Genomic DNA, 15,749 nt, shown 5'->3' with positions numbered 1-15,749 from the left:
GCGCCGCCCGGCCCGGGCCTCCCGCCCTCCTCCTCCCCCGGTCCCGCGCCGCCCTGGACCCTCTCTCCAGAGCCGTAACAGGGAAAGCGGCCTGCACCGCGCAAACTAACAATAAATCGGGACTTTTTAGATCTAACTCACTTATAACTTCAAAAATATAGGCTTACATCTACAGTGCAGTGGCACGTAACTAGTCGCTAGGCGGAGCAACCTGTTACGGCTGTTGAAAATGATCATTTCCAATCAACACAGAACGATGGAGCTCAAGGTTCGTTCTGGTTCAAGCCAAGAGGGAAATTCCAAAGTTGGAACGAAGCGGGTCGGTCAGACAACCATTTCAGCCAGTTTGAAAAGGAAAAAGTGACACCGTTCCCATACCGGGAGTCGAACCCGGGCCGCCTGGGTGAAAACCAGGAATCCTAACCGCTAGACCATATGGGAGATGCTGACGTGCATCTCTGCTTTACCGACTATGTCGTTTGCATCAGCTCCGGTGGCCTGCACAAAACCCCCGCCCGGGGGGCGTGGGACTCGGGGATGAACCCGCCTGTCCGGAGCCGGCGCGGGGCGGCTGCGGGTCGGCTGACGTCAGGGGCTCTCCCCCCTCTCCCTCCCAGCAGCGTCTCTGTGGCTCAGGATTTTAAGAAACGACCTCTTCTGAGTGGCCAGGGCGGGGGACAGGGAGCATGCCTGTCTTCCCTGGTCACAAGGGTTCCATTCTCTGCGGACTGCAGCCACGGTTAAATAAACCAGAGTCACACCCTTGCCCAGTACAAGGGCAAATCTGCTCCGCCGACGGGAACGTTAGACGGACGCCTCCAGTGAGATCGTGGGGTCCCCCTGGACTCAAGGGTGAGCTCCGCGGAACGCGAGCCCCCAGTTGACATAGGAGATTGCGCAGGGAAATGGTGGCTCTCAGGGCCCGCAGAGGGAGGAGGGTTGCGCCTCCCTGTGCCCCGTGCTAGAAAAGCTGGGTGCAGGACTCCCCCGACACCCCAACTGAAACCACAGCTCATGAGGACAGACCGAGAACATTCCCTCATTATTGCATTCATTCCAATCCCAAGCGCGAGCCATGATGGATGACAAATTCAACTGTACTTTAAAAATTGATTTTAGGGGTGTGGGGTAAGGAGCTCAGAGGAAGCTCTTGGCCAAAGAACAGCCCGAGGTTCTGACCTCCGCAGGTTCTGTGGCGAGGGACACACCTAGAAATAAAAACTGCCTGGCGTGATGGCGCACGCCTACAGAGGTAGGAGGGCAGTGAGTTCGAGGCCCGCCTGAGACTACGTAGTGAACTCCAGGTCAGCCTGAGCTAGAGTAAGAAGACCCTACCTAGGAAATCGAACAAATAAGTAAAACTGACTTAAACACAAGAGCAGCTGGGCGTGGTGGCGCACGCCTTTAATCCCAGCACTTGGGAGGCAGAGGTGGGAGGATCGCTGTGAATTCGAGGCCACCCTGAGATTACATAGTGAATTCCAGGTCAGCCTGAGCTAGAGACTCTACCTTGATCCCCGACCCCGTAAAAAAGAACGTTTCTACAGTTTTCACTTTCACTTTATTAGGTACTATTCAACTATTGTATGTTTATTTTACAATAAAGTTGGAAATAATTATAAAAGACAAACTGAAAAATATGTACATCTCACAAAGGATTACATCTCATGCCCCAAACACAAAGAACCCCCCCAAACTGCTGAAAAGTTAGCCCAGTAGAAAAGCAAAACGAGGATTCTATTCGGGAACAGCACCAGGGGGCCGGGCTTCCCTCCTGCCAGGTAACGACAGGGCTCTGAAACCAGGAAGGTCTTCTCCTCCTCCAGCTTCCTTGCAAACAATCAAACCATTTTCACTGAAGTAAAATGCAATAGTTGCTAAGGGCTGCCCATCTACCTGGATTTTTTTTTTGGAGGGGGTGCAGTTGTCATTTTTTTCTTGACACAGTCTTTGTTGCACAGGTTCAAGTCATCCTCCAGCTTCAACCTCTAGAGTTCACCACCAAGGACAGCTCATGTCTTTTCTGACTGGAACCGATCGATCTGTCAGCTGAATATGGACTTTAACTCTAGCCATGTTACTTTCAAGAATCTGGTGGCCCAGAAGCATGACTTCTACCTTCCCTGACACCACTGGCGCCGTGTTTCATCATCCAGGAGTGACACCTCAGCTGACCCGAGGCTGGCTGTTCACTCTGCACCTAGGCCCCAGGGAGGGGACAGATGAGAACAGGGACCCACGCGGTTTCCCAGGAGTGGCTTTCAACATTACTTCGAGAATTCCAAATCTCACAACGCCAGAAACAACTCAGACCAAGGACACTTTAAGGAGGGGCAGTAGCTGGGGCAGGGACCATTTTTGCGAAGGAGGAGGCCTTAGACAAGGTAGGGCATCCAGAAACAAGCTGTGCTTGGAGCCTGCCTCTTGGATGCAGGTCAGGCAGCCCCAGGGTCAGGATCGAGCTGCTTGAGTTTCTTCTGGAGGCCCCGGAGCTGACTTCGACCCCAGCTGATGCGGGTCTGGAGACTGGCTATATCTGCAGCCAGCTGCAGGCCTGGAGCAGAAGGAGAGAATATCACCACAGAGTTGTAATACATGACTCCAGAAGCTCTGGGCCCCCTCTAGGTCTTCAGATCTCTTGGCCTCCACACTCTTTTACATTCCAAGAATGGTCTCACTGGACCCACACTCTCACCTCCTTCAGATCTGTGTAGAAACATCACCTCCTCAAAAGCTTCCTAGACCTCCTTTATACCCCACCTGTTGTGTAGCTATTTCCAAACTCAGAATTGATGCATCCTCTCCTGGAAGGGAGGCTACTCAGACTTGGGAAGTAAAACAAAGTCCCCAGGTCCCAGGAAGCTGCTCAAATGAACAAGACCCACCCTCTGCTCCTGCTGTTAGATGACCAGTAACCATGGCTGGGCAGCAAGATTCGGAAGGGTGCCTGCAGGTTTGGCAGGGAGTGCCAGGAATGCCGCTTTCGTGAGCCATCGCCCATGCTGGGCTAGGCTTCTGCTGATGTAACTGCCTTTGAGGTATCCATGCTCTGGAAAGCAACCCCAATAAACTCACTGCTTCACTAAGCTAGACTCGGACTTGGATGGAACTGTTTCTTCAATCTTTCTTTGATGCCTTATCTGGAGTGAACAGACCTTTGTTCATGCCAGGAAAAAGTTTCACACTACCACTAGGAATGAATATCTCACAGATCATAAAATCTTCTCATGGCCTCTTTTCTTTTAAATATTTATTAATTAATTAATTTTTTGTTGTTGTTTTTCAAGGTAGGGTCTCACTTTGGTCCAGGCTGACTTGTAATTAACTATGTAATCTCAGGGTGGCCTCAGATTCATGGTGATCTTCCTACCTTTGCCTCCCCAGTGCTATGATTAAAGGCGTGCGCCACCAAGCCCGGCTATATTTTATTTATTTTTAAGCTGTTTTTAAAAAATATTTTTATTTTATTTTATTCATTTGCAAGCAGAGAGAGAGATACAGAGAGGAGACAGAGAGTGAATGGGTGTACCAGGGCCTCTAGCCACTGCAAACGAACTCCAGATACATGCACCCCCTTGTGAATCTGGCTTTTGTGGGTGCTGGGTCCTTTGACTTTCTCCAGCCCTATATTTTATTTTTTAAAAGTTGGTGAATTTTGTGTTGTCAGTTTATTTATTTATGAGAGAGAATATAGAAGTGCCAGGACCTCTATTTATTTATTTATTTATTTGTGTGTGTGTGTGTAAGAGAGAGAGAGAAAGAATATGAAAGTGCCAGGCCCTCTAGCCACTACAAACAAACTTCAGACTCCAGATACATGTACCACTATGTGCATCTGGCTTAAGTGGGTTCTGGGGAATTGAACTGGGGTCCTTAGGATTTACAGGCAAGTGCCTTAACTGCTAAGCCATCTCTCCAGCTCTCGTGGACTCATTCTTTATTTCTCCCAAGATCGTGCTTCCTTGCTTCTCTTTCTGTTCTCCTTCACCCGTTTTCTCTGCTCCTGATCATGATCCACACTCAGGACCCACCTCTGGATGGCTTCTGTCTACTTTGCTTGAAAAGCCTACCAACCTGGGTTTCAATTTCCTCAGCCACCCCCAAAAAGCTGGACAGGCATTTACTTACTTTTTTTGTTTGTTTGTTTTTCAAGGAAGGGTCTCACTCTCTAGCCGAGGCTGACCTGGAATTCACTCTGTAGTCTCAGGGTGGCCTCAAACTCACAGTGATCCATGTACCTCTGCCTCCCAAGAGCTGGGATTAAAGGCATGTGCTACCATGCCCAGCCTATTTTTTTTGAGGTACCATCTGGTTGGACATTTATTTGTAATGCCAAAAGACCCTGGTGCACCCATATACATGTGTGTAAATAAATTTATATATATTGGTTTTTTTTTTTTTTTTTTTTTGGTTTTTCGAGGTAGGGTCTCACTCTGGCTCAGGCTGACCTGGAATTCACTATGTAGTCTCAGGGTGGCCTCGAACTCTCGGCGATCCTCCTACCTCTGCCTCCCGAGTGCTGGGATTAAAGGCGTGCGCCACCACACCCGGCTATATATTGGTTTTTGAGGTAGGGTCTTGCTGTAGCCCAGGCTGATCTGAAATTCACCATGTAGTCTCAGGCTGGCTTTGAACTCATAGTGATCCTTCTAACTCAGCCTCCTAAATCCCGGGATTAAAGGTGTGCGCCACGATGCCTGGCTTCCATGAATGACATTTGTCCAGTTTTCCTCCTACTGGGCCCCCTGGAAGCTAGCATGAACCTAGTATGCTACAGCAAATGAATGCCTTGGTGGGAAACCCCAACAGCTATTCAATAGAAGTTAGCAATGGAGAAAAGCTGCCGAGTCCTAATACAGTGTATGTGTTCAAGTGCACTCTGAGGATCGAGGGCTACCCCTGAGCACAGGTGGCTGGGTCCACTCACCATCCCGGAAGCTAGCTTGGGCTTGCCGCAGACTATGAGGAACCAGGATTCCAAACCAGTTCAGGGGATCTTGTGGGGCTGCAGGAGATTCTTGCTCATGGGTCTTGGTGGGACCTTTACGTCTGCGCAGAGCTGGAGAAAGAGATTGGAGACTGGGTCTTACTACCAGCTCTTTACTGTCTTGGTGATAATGCTGGGCTTAATCTGAGCTCATGATTCTGGAAAACACTGAGCACTGGAAAAATCCCCCCTCCACCTTTTTGTGTGCCTAGAAATAGCACATCCTTCCTCTTGTAATTCAGATGACCATCTGTTCAGTTTTCCTCCCTCCCAGAACGCCCCCACCCTCCCAGATGATCCTATCTGCAACAAGATCCCACACTAGGGCTGGAGAGATGGCTTAGCAGTTAAAGAACATGCCTGTGAAGCCTAAGGACCCAGGTTCAATTCTCCAGGTCCCACTAAACCAGATGCACGTATTGATGCGTGTGTCTGGAGTACATTTGTAGTGGCTAGAAGCCCTGGCGTGCCCATTCTCTCTCACACACTCTCTCTCCCTCTCTGACTGCAATAAATAAATAAAAATAAAATCTTTTTTAAAAAATAGGCTGGAGAGATGGCTTAGCGGTTAAGCACTTGCCTGTGAAGCCTAAGGACCCCAGTTTGGTTCGAGGCTCGATTCCCCCCATGTTAGCAAGATGCACAAGGGGGCGCCCACGCCTGGAGTTCTTCAGAACTCTGCAGTGGCTAGAGGCCCTGGCGCACCCATTCTCTCTATCTGCCCCCCCCTCCCCCGTCGCTCTCAAATAAATAAATAAAAATGAACAACAACAACAACAAAAATCACATACTGACCTTGTCTGTTTTGCTCAAATGTGTCATAAGACTCTACAATTCCCCATTCTTTGTCTCAGGAACATTAATTGGGATCAGAGGTTTATTCCTCCAAAACAGAGATGAATATTTTCTTTCTTTTTACTTTAACTTTATTTATTTTTCTAGCCCAGGCTGACATGGGATTCACTGTGTAGTTTCAGGGTGGCCTTGAACTCACGGAAATCCTCCAGCCTCTGCCTACCATGTGCTGGGATCAAAGGCGTGACACCTGGCCTACTTTAACTTTTACTTATTTGTAAGCAGAGAGAGAATGAGAAAGAAGGGGTTTGCCATGGCCTCCTGCCTCTGCAAATGAACTCCTGATGCACGGAGGCATGTGCCACTCTGCATCTGACTTTACATGGGTACTGGGGTATCAAACCCAAGCACCTTAACCTCTGAGCCATCTCTCTAGCCCCAGGGATGAACACTTTCTGTTCAGATCTCCTTTCCTGAAAAACTTTCCCTCTACCTAAACAGAAAGCTCTATCTGTAGGGGTGTCTAACCTCACCATTGCAACATGATGCTGCATCCCACCGGACACAGGTTAGGCAAAACTGTCCTAATTAAGGCTATGACCACAGCCCGAATAAAGTTTTCTCCTTAATGGTTCTGTGAATTTTGTCTTTTAAAATTTTTCTTTCCAGGTAGAAAGTCACTCTAGCCCAAGTTGCCTTGGAACTCACTCTGCAGTCGCATGCTGGTCTTGAACTCACAGCGATCCTTCTACCTCAGCTTCCAGAGTGCATGGCCCAGCCTGAGTTTTGTCTTTAACACTACCAAGTAGGAGAGATGAGGGTCTCACCTGCCTCGCGGGGTCCCACCTCCTCTGGGGTCTGGGAGTCAGCTTTGATCACCCTGAATGTCTGCAGTCCGTCCTGGGCCTCGCTGTAGGAGAAGAGAAGATGCATATTCAACCCCCAGGCCTCGGCCTCACCCACCCACGCCCTCGGGCACTGAGGGTGCCTCACCTGGCGCTCACGCAGACCTGCGGCTCCATCCGGGAGGCATACTGCAGGGGCCCTACCGACTTGGCACCCATGGCATAGCGCGCCTGGGCGAGCGACAGCCAGCCCTGGGGACAGGAGGGAGCTGAGACTCGGTTCCCGTCCGTGTGCCCGCCCTCCCTGCCTCCAGCCCGGGGAACGCACCTCCTCCACCCGGGTGTTCAGCGCTGCCCGCTTTGTCTCCAGTTCCTCCAGGTCGCCCAGCAGCTGCAGGTACAGCGAGTCCAGCTCCGCCCGCAGCTCCGGTTCCGCCATGGCTCAGCCGCACTCGTGACTCGTGGGCGGAGAAGCTGAAGCGGCGTCCTCCTAAGCCGTCCAATCCTCGCCCGTTGCTATGGCATAACAGCCAATCGGCGCCGGAGCCCCGCCTCCAAGGGGGCGGTCCCAGACGTGACCCCGGAAGCCAACGGTTTTGGGGGCCCGGCGACCGCCAGCTTCAATGGCCGGGGTCCACTGGGGAGCTGAGCGGAGAAATCCTTACCGCCGATTAGTGTCTCACGCTGCGCAGTGCTAAAGGTGATTCAGATTCGGAAGCCTGCAGTGCGGTTTCTACGCTTGATGAACCGCCTCAATATAAAGCGTCCTCTCCAACAATGGCGAAGCCGTGGGCAGACATATTTGTTAGTGGCAGCCGTAAGCCACATGACATCGTGGATCCAGCTTATTGGTTGGTTTGGCGAGTGCGCACTACTGTTTGCCGGTCGCCATTTTAACTAGTGTCAGTCGTAACCGCAGTAGACACGAGTGAAGCCTCTTCGGCCTTCTTGGTTGAGGGCGGAAGTGAGGACTATGGCGGTGCCAGCGTCGCCCACAGATTTCAGACCCGCGTGGAAGTGAAGTAGCGTCCATCATGGTAGGATGCTTGAGCCCGGGGGTCCGAGAGGCTTGGGGTGCGCTAGGTGGGGGCTCGCGGAGCGCTGGGTTGTGGTCCTTGGTGACCGTGCTGTTTCCTAGCTCCGCCGGGAGGCTCGCCTGCGCCGAGAATACCTGTATCGCAAGGCCCGCGAGGATGCGCAGCGCACTGCCCAAGAGAAGAAGGAGAAAGTCAGGCGCGCGCTGGAAGGTAAGCCCCGTCCCGGGCCGGCGTGGGCGCCGAGAGCATGTGTGTATGCCACGGCTTAACACGCGCCTGCACTGCATGTCTGTGTTAGCGTGGCCGAACTTGTGTCCACGTGCTCCTTCCCTAGGATACTGTTGTTGATGCTTATTAATTTTGTTCATAATGTATCTAGTTCTAACCAAATTTTCAAACGTACCTATTGTCACTGATCTTGCCCCCCACCCCCAGGAGCGGGGGTAAAAGAACCCTTGGTATTTGTTCTTGCCATCGTATATATTAGGACCAGATTGCAAGAATCTCTTGTCTTGTATATGCCCTGTTATAGCTTTTTTGAAGTTTTGTTTTTGAAATTTTTTTGTTTGCTTGTTTTATTTTTCGAGGTAGGGTCTCACTCTAGCCCAGGCTGACCTGGAATTCTCTATGTAGTCTCAGGGTGGCCTTGAACTCACGTCCTCCCACCTCTCCCTCACCAGTACTGGGATTAAAGGTGTGCGCCACCACGCCCGGCTTCCAGCTTTTTATTTATTTATTTGACAGAGAAAGAGGGAGAGAGAGAGAAAATGGGCACGCCAGGGTCTCCAGCCACTTCAAACGAACTCCAGACGAGTACACCAATTTGTGCATCTGGCTAACGTGGGTCCTGGGGAATCAAACCTGGGTCCTTTGGCTTTGCAGGCAAATGCCTTAACCACTAAACCATCCTAACAGTCCCCAGCTTCTAGCTTTTTTTTTTAAAAAAGTTTATCTGAGAAAGTATGGGTGCACCATGGCCTTCTGCCACTGCAAACGGAACTCCAGACATCTGTGCCACTTTGTGCATCTGCTTTTAATTTTTTGAGGTAGGGTCTCGCTCTAACCTAGGCTGACCTGTAATACACTATGTAGTCTCAGGGTGGCCTCGAACTCAATGGTGAGCCTCCTACTTCTGCCTCCGAGTGCTGGGATTATAGGCGTGTGCAACCACGCCTGGCTTGCTCTTGTATTTTTTTTTTTTTTAATTTTTAAAAACTTATTTATTTGACAGAGAAAGAGGGAGGGAGAGAAGGAGAGAATGGGTGCTCCAGGGCCTCCAGCTACTGCAAACGAACTCCAGACATATGCTCTTCCTCATGCATCTGGCTAATGTGGGTCCTGGGGAATTGATTTGAATTTGGCTTTGCAGGCAAATGCCTTAACTGCTAAGCCATCCCTCCAACCCTGCTCGTGTATTTTTATTTATTCATTCATTTATTTTTCGAGGTAGGGTCTCATTCTAGCCCAGGCTGACCTGGAATTCACTGTGTAGTCTCAGGGTGGCCTCGAACTCAACGGTGATCCTCCTACCTCTGCCTCCTGAGTGCTGGGATTAAAGGCGTGCGCCACCACGCCTGGCTGGAGTATTTTTTGAAGTATTAATCCATGTTAGCATTTAATTTTTGTTTACTTTTGAGATTGGAGTTTAATTTTGCCTTTGTTGGTTTTGTGTCGGTAGATCTTTATGCTACCTGTCTGATGGTGCATCACCCCCAATACCCCTGATTAGATTCACTTTGATGTTTCTCACTTTAAAAAGAAAAATAATTTGAGAGAGAGAAAGAGGCAGATACAGAGACAGAGTGAGAGAGAGAAAGAAAGGGCTTTCCAGGACTTTTAGCCACTGCATTTGAACTCCAGATGCATGTGCCACCTTGTACATCTGACTCAGGTGGGTCTTGGGGAAATCTAACCTAGGTCCTTTGGCTTTGCAGACAAGTGGCTTAACCACTAAGCCATCTGTCCAGCCCCGATGTTTCTAACTTTTACTGTTATAAACTGAGTGTAGTATGTTTGAGTTCACAAGCATGATTTTAAGACAGGGGATGTAGCTCAGTTGAGTGCTTGCCTAGATTCATGGAGTCTTGGGTTCCATCTCCAGGCATAAACTGGATTGGGATAGTGCACCCCTGTGATCCCAGCACTGGGGAGATAGAGGCAGGGAAATCAGAAGCTCAGCGTCTTCAGCTGCATAGTGAGCTCTGTCTCAGACTGGACCACGTTTGTGTGATGTCCCAGGACAAAGGCATATACCCCCATGCCCAGCAGCAGCCTGTTTCTTTTTTTTTCCACAATTTTTTATTAACATTTTCCATGATTATAAAAAATATCCCATGTATAAAAAATATCCCATGGACAGCAGTCTGTTTCTAAACAAAGTTGATTTTTGTTTTTGTGGTGCTGAAAATCAAACCTAGCGTAAGCAAGCTACCTACCCATGATCTATACCCCTCCCTAAAATTATTTAAAAATTTTGTCAGGCTATAAGAATAATACTTGTGGGACTGGAGAAATGGCTTAGCGGTGACAGCATTTGCCTGTGAAGCCTAAGGACCCGGGTTTGATTTCCCAGGACCCAAATAAGCCAAATGCATCAGGGGCACATGTGTCTGGAGTTTGTATGCAGTGGCTAGAGGCCCTGGTGTGCCCATTCTCTTTTTCTATCTGTTTCTTTCTCTCTCATAAATAAATAAAATATTTAAAAAGTATAATACTTATTGTAATAAAATATAAAGTGAAGTCCCCTGTAGCCACAAGTTGCCAAGTAGATGAAAAGAGTTTGGTAGCCAGGTGTGGTGGCACACCCTCTAATCCAACGCCTAGAGGCTGTCAAAAAACAGGAGTGAGGCTGGAGAGATGGCTTAACGGTTAAGTGTTTGCCTGAGAAGCCTAAGGATACCTGTTCGAGGCTCGATTCCCCAGGACCCACGTTAGCCAGACGCATAAGGTAGCGCTCGGGTCTGGAGTTTGTTTTCAGTGGCTGGAGGCCCTGGCACGCCCATTCTCTCTCTATCTGCCTCTTTCTCTCTCTGTTGTTCTCAAATCAATAAATAAAAATAACAAAATATTAAAAAAAAAAAAAAACAGGAGTGGCTGCGGGCCGTGGGGTTTCGTTGGTGCACCTGCCGCTCCTGTGGAGTCAGTGGACGCTGCCTTACCGCTGGACCTGCCGCCAGCCTGCGCCGCCCGCTTGGCCTTGGCTGCATCGCACCATGACGACTCTTGGCGACGTCCATCGGCCTCTGCTGCTCCTGCTGCTGCTCGAATGCAAGCTTTTCTCTGCCATCCTCTGTAGACATACTGATTAGCAACAGCTCTCGTGGAGAAAATCCTTCTGAATCTATCCTCACGATTGGTTTTAGAATAGGATATTCCCTGACTTTCACCTTTGCAAGAAATGTAACACGTTACCAGGTCAAGGTTATGAAGTTTACTTACAAGTTGTCAGACACAGAAATTTTCCCCAATGCAAGTTCCAAGGATATCAAGGTAGAGGAGTCTGTAAGTGACATCGAGGCAGATATAGACAAAAAGTACCCATGTGTCAGTGCTATGCAGATCGCAATGCAAGATGTGATCGTCACACTCCAGGATACCACCATCCAGGCCTATTTGTCTAATAGCACCTTCAGCAAGGAAGAGACTCGCTGCAAGCAGGATGAACCTTCCACTGCACCACCCAGCCCCTTACCACCACTTGTGCCACATGACTGGTGACAATGGAACCTGCCTGCTGGCCAGTCTGGCACTGCAGCTGAACATCTCCTACTTGCTCAAGGACAGCACGACTGTGACCAGAGTGCTCAACGTCAACCCAAATAAGACTTTGTTTGATGGAAGCTTCAGTGCCCAGTTGGTAACCCTGAGCCTGAGGAACCAGAACCAGAAGGGCACTGTCCTGGTGTTGCAGTTTGGGATGAATGCAAGTTCTAGTGTATACCTCCTACAAGGAATCCAGTTGAAAATGATTCTTCCTGATGCTAGAGAGCCCCCACTCAGAGCTGTCAACAGCTCACTGAGGGCCCTGCAGACCACCATTGGGAACTCATGCAAATGCAGCACCGAGGAGCACATCCCTGTCACCACGATGTTCTCCTTCAGTGTCTTCAGCATTTGGGTCCAGGCTTTCAAAGTTGAAGGCAACAGGTTTGGGTCTGTGGAAGAGCGTGTGCAGGATGGAAACAGCATGCTGATCCCCATTGCTGTGGGTGGCGCCCTGGCAGGGCTGGTCCTCATCATCCTCACGGGCAGGAAGAGGAGTGACGCCGGCTGCCAGACCATTTGGCCTGGTGGGCGTGCGCACCACAGACACACAGGGGCCTGTCCTCATGTCCCCGAGCTTAGATAGGTGTGGAGGGGAGGCACACTTTCTGGCAAGCTGTTTTCAAATCTGCTTTATCAAATGTGAAGTTCATCTTGCACCACTTACTACGCACAGAGGAGTAACTACCGAAATGATGGTGTTGATTTTGCTAACTGGTTAAATGTTAATATTACCAAAGTAGAGCTCTAAGGGAAGGGCAGGAGTGCACTTCTGAATTGGCGTGAGCTCCACTCACACAACGTTTTAAGATTTGGTGTTTGGTTTCTTCATTCTTTACTCAGATTTAAGCCTTACAAAAGGGAATCTCTGACCCGAACACTTGGGACTGATGAAGGGCGGCTGATCAGTAGGTTATACACTTAGGAGAAGGAAACAGGAAAGCAGGGTGTTCCCACATGAGTACACAGTGGGAAGCCTCTGGATACTCAGGTTGGGCTGCCTGCTTGGGGTCTTGCCCACTGCCCAGCTGGGGCGTGACCACATGATGCTCTGCTGCCCAAGAGCTGGCACTTTTCTAAATAAAAAAAGCATTATTTTTATTTACTTTTTGTAAAGTGATTTCCAATCTTCTGTTGGCATTCAGGGTGGTCCTGTTTCTGCACTGTGTACAATAAGAGATTCCCTCTGCTGGCCTGTCTTCTGCAGCTTGGGTGGGTTGTACACTGAGGATAAGCTCATGTAATGCATTGCCTGTAACAATGCTAATAAAAAGTCTCCTCCTTTGTAGGCCTGGAAAAACAAAAACAAAAAACAGGAGTACTTTGTTTTTTTGGTTTTTCGAGGTAGGGTCTCACTCTAGCCCAGGCTGACCTGGAATTCACTATGTAGTCTCAGGGTGGCCTTGAACTCATGGTGAACCTCCTACCTCTGCCTCCCGAGTGCTGGAATTAAAGGTGTGCGCCACCACGCCAGCCACCAGGAGTAGTTGGTTTGTTACCCCCCTCCTTCCTAGTCATTCTGTAAGTGAGTTGTCTTTCAATCAAATTTGTGTAGGTTAGTAAGCTGCAGAGTGTCATAAAATGAGGGGTTTCTGTTTGTGTTTCATTTGGTATCTGTCTTTTCCCTGCAGAAAATCACCTGATTCCCACTGAGTTACGGCGGGAGGCTCTGGCCTTACAAGGGTCCCTGGAGTTCGATGACGCGGGTGGTGAAGGTAACTACTCTGCAGCCCCACCTAACACCAAACTGACTTTGCTCAATGGACTCCATGACTCTTAACATGCTGGGCACATTTCCACGTGACAGGTGTCCATAGCTGCTGCCGGAACTGTTGCCAGGTGCCCGCCAGTTTGCATAGATGGCACTATGGCTCCTGTCTCTGAAAGTGTCCATTTCCATGTATACAGCACCCAGTAGTGTTCCCCTGGCTCTGCTTATTCTCCCACGGCAATGTCTGCTGCCGTAGACCATGTCTCTAACATTGTGACCCAGAGGTCTCATTCATTGTGTGTGTTATTCAGCAAATGGGAATGGAATCATAGACAGTGTAGATATTTGTTGTCAAAGGAGTCCATCACTTCTGTTCTCAGGAGATCAGCATTTTGCCACTGTAGGCCCTTCCTTTCCTCAGTTGGATGTGTTTTTAGTAGCAGTGGCCTGATGGGTTCCCTCTTGTCTGCTGGGGGTGATGCATTTCTATTATTGAAGATTTTCTCAAACAGACTCAGTTAGCATTTTGCTCCCAAGACCATGTCACATGTACCTCTCATGCTCCTGACAGGTGTGACCAGTCACGTAGATGATGAGTATCGCTGGGCAGGGGTGGAGGATCCTAAGATCATGATCACTACCTCTCGAGACCCCAGTTCTCGTCTGAAGATGTTTGCAAAGGTACCAGTGGGGCAGGGGGTAGGACATGCCTAGGACCAGTGACCCCAGTCTAACAAGACATTGGTCCACGGCAGGAACTGAAGCTCGTGTTCCCAGGCGCCCAGCGCATGAACCGAGGGCGGCATGAGGTTGGAGCGCTAGTGCGAGCCTGCAAAGCGAACGGGGTCACTGACCTCTTGGTTGTCCATGAGCACCGAGGCACACCAGGTGAGGCTTGCGGGAGGGAGAAGGGGCAGGGGGTGTTCCCCTGGCAGATGAGGTTTCTGATAGCCCCGTCTCCACAGTGGGACTCATTGTCAGCCATCTGCCCTTCGGCCCTACCGCTTACTTCACGCTGTGCAACGTGGTCATGCGGCATGACATCCCTGACATAGGCACCATGTCAGAAGCTAAGCCTCACCTCATCACACATGGCTTTTCTTCCCGGCTGGGTAAGCGGGTAAGTCTCCAGCCTTGGGGGAGAGGGCAGGGGGTCAGGTCAGCCATTTGCCACTCTCCCTCCCTGTGCTTCAGGTGTCTGACATCCTCCGTTACCTGTTTCCGGTGCCTAAAGATGACAGCCACCGGGTCATCACATTTGCAAACCAGGATGACTACATCTCATTCCGGTGGGTTCATGGGCTGGGAGCTGGGCCATTAGTGACCTTTGTCATCCCCCACCCCCATACTTAGATGGCTGACCCAAGTCCCTAATTCTGTTTCTTCCCTCTGCAGGCACCATGTCTACAAGAAGACAGACCACCGCAATGTGGAACTGACCGAGGTCGGGCCTCGCTTTGAGCTGAAGTGTGAGTTTGGGGCTTTCTTCCGTGTCTGGGGCAGTAAAGGAAAGAATGCTACAGCGTACATAATGATATACCTGTCCCCTGTCCCCAGTGTACATGATTCGCCTGGGCACACTGGAGCAGGAGGCCACAGCAGACGTGGAGTGGCGTTGGCACCCCTACACCAACACGGCACGGAAGCGGGTCTTCCTGAGCGCTGAGTGAGCCTGCTGTCCAGACAGGATGCGGATGGGAATCTGAGGGCAAGGTTTTGTCACAGATGAGCCCATTAATCCGAATAAACCTGTCATGTTGGCCTACGGCTTCCAACTGGTCGCAGTGGGCCTGCTGTCTGGAGACTTGGTGTTGGTGTCCCCATGGGAGTTGGGCCCTGGGAGCACGTTCCTGTGTGGGTGCAGTAAGGCCAGCTGTGTCGCAGAATCCCTGTGCCTAGTTTACATGGCACCAACAGCCCTCCTACCATGCCTACCTCTGACTCAAGGATGGGCCTTTCCACATCACCTGGGGAGAGCCAGAGAAGACAGGAGGGGTGGGGGCCTCCCATCCTCAGCTCTTCCTGTGTATGCCCTCTACCCACATCCCCAACTGTTTTTAATTTTTAGAGTAATCTCCTGTTTTCCATCATTCACTGACCAATTTCCATTCCCACCAGCAGTAGACAAGAGTTTATTTTTTATAACATACTTGCCAACTTCCATAATTATAGATAATAAACCATGGTAATTCCCTTCTCCCCCGCATTCCCCTTCGCAACTCCACTTCCCATCATATCCCTTCCCCATCTCACTCAGTCACTTTTGATGTCATCATCTTTCCTCCTTATTTCTTTTGTTCTTTAAATAATAAACATCCTAACAGATGTGTTGTGGTAAGCTCATTGTTTTTTTTAAAATATTTATTTATTCGGAGGGGGGCAGATAGAAAAGGAGAGAATGGGTGCACCAGGGCCTCCAATCACTGCAAACAAACCCCAGATGCATAAATCATATTGTACATATGGCACTATGTGGGTACTGGGAAATCAAACTAGGGTCTTTATGCTTTGCAGGCAAGTGCCTTAATGCTGAGCCATCCAGCCTCTCATCCCTCATTGTTGGTGTTTTTTGTTTTGTTTTGGTTTTGTTTTTTCGAGGTAGAATTTCACTA

At 49.7% G+C, this 15,749-nt stretch overlaps 2 protein-coding genes, 1 non-coding gene and 1 pseudogene across 3 annotated transcripts; 2 read left to right on the top strand and 2 right to left on the bottom strand.

Moving 5' to 3' along the window:
• Positions 1-369: 369 nt before the first annotated feature.
• On the bottom strand, positions 370-441 carry Trnae-uuc. The gene has a single exon. It is a non-coding gene; the product is annotated as a tRNA-Glu (tRNA).
• Positions 442-1,542: 1,101 nt separating this feature from the next.
• On the bottom strand, positions 1,543-7,439 carry Ccdc115 (coiled-coil domain containing 115). The gene is made up of 5 exons (XM_004668182.2): positions 6,956-7,439; positions 6,776-6,879; positions 6,610-6,692; positions 4,928-5,059; positions 1,543-2,554 (listed from the first exon to the last, which is right to left on the bottom strand). Exons 1-5 carry the CDS (start codon positions 7,064-7,066, stop codon positions 2,436-2,438), a joined length of 549 nt encoding a protein of 182 aa, XP_004668239.2. The 5' UTR covers positions 7,067-7,439; the 3' UTR covers positions 1,543-2,435.
• On the top strand, positions 7,352-15,462 carry Imp4 (IMP U3 small nucleolar ribonucleoprotein 4). The gene is made up of 9 exons (XM_045149733.1): positions 7,352-7,664; positions 7,766-7,874; positions 13,058-13,141; positions 13,709-13,818; positions 13,893-14,025; positions 14,103-14,257; positions 14,332-14,426; positions 14,533-14,606; positions 14,695-15,462. Exons 1-9 carry the CDS (start codon positions 7,662-7,664, stop codon positions 14,805-14,807), a joined length of 876 nt encoding a protein of 291 aa, XP_045005668.1. The 5' UTR covers positions 7,352-7,661; the 3' UTR covers positions 14,808-15,462.
• Positions 10,887-12,012, top strand: LOC105944751 (annotated as a pseudogene).
• Positions 15,463-15,749: the final 287 nt, after the last annotated feature.

This window comes from Jaculus jaculus, chromosome 5 (assembly GCF_020740685.1).
Source record: "Jaculus jaculus isolate mJacJac1 chromosome 5, mJacJac1.mat.Y.cur, whole genome shotgun sequence".
NCBI lineage: Eukaryota > Metazoa > Chordata > Mammalia > Rodentia > Dipodidae > Jaculus > Jaculus jaculus.
Note: the sequence above shows the minus strand (reverse complement) of the source record. Positions and strands in the feature narration are given on the sequence as shown.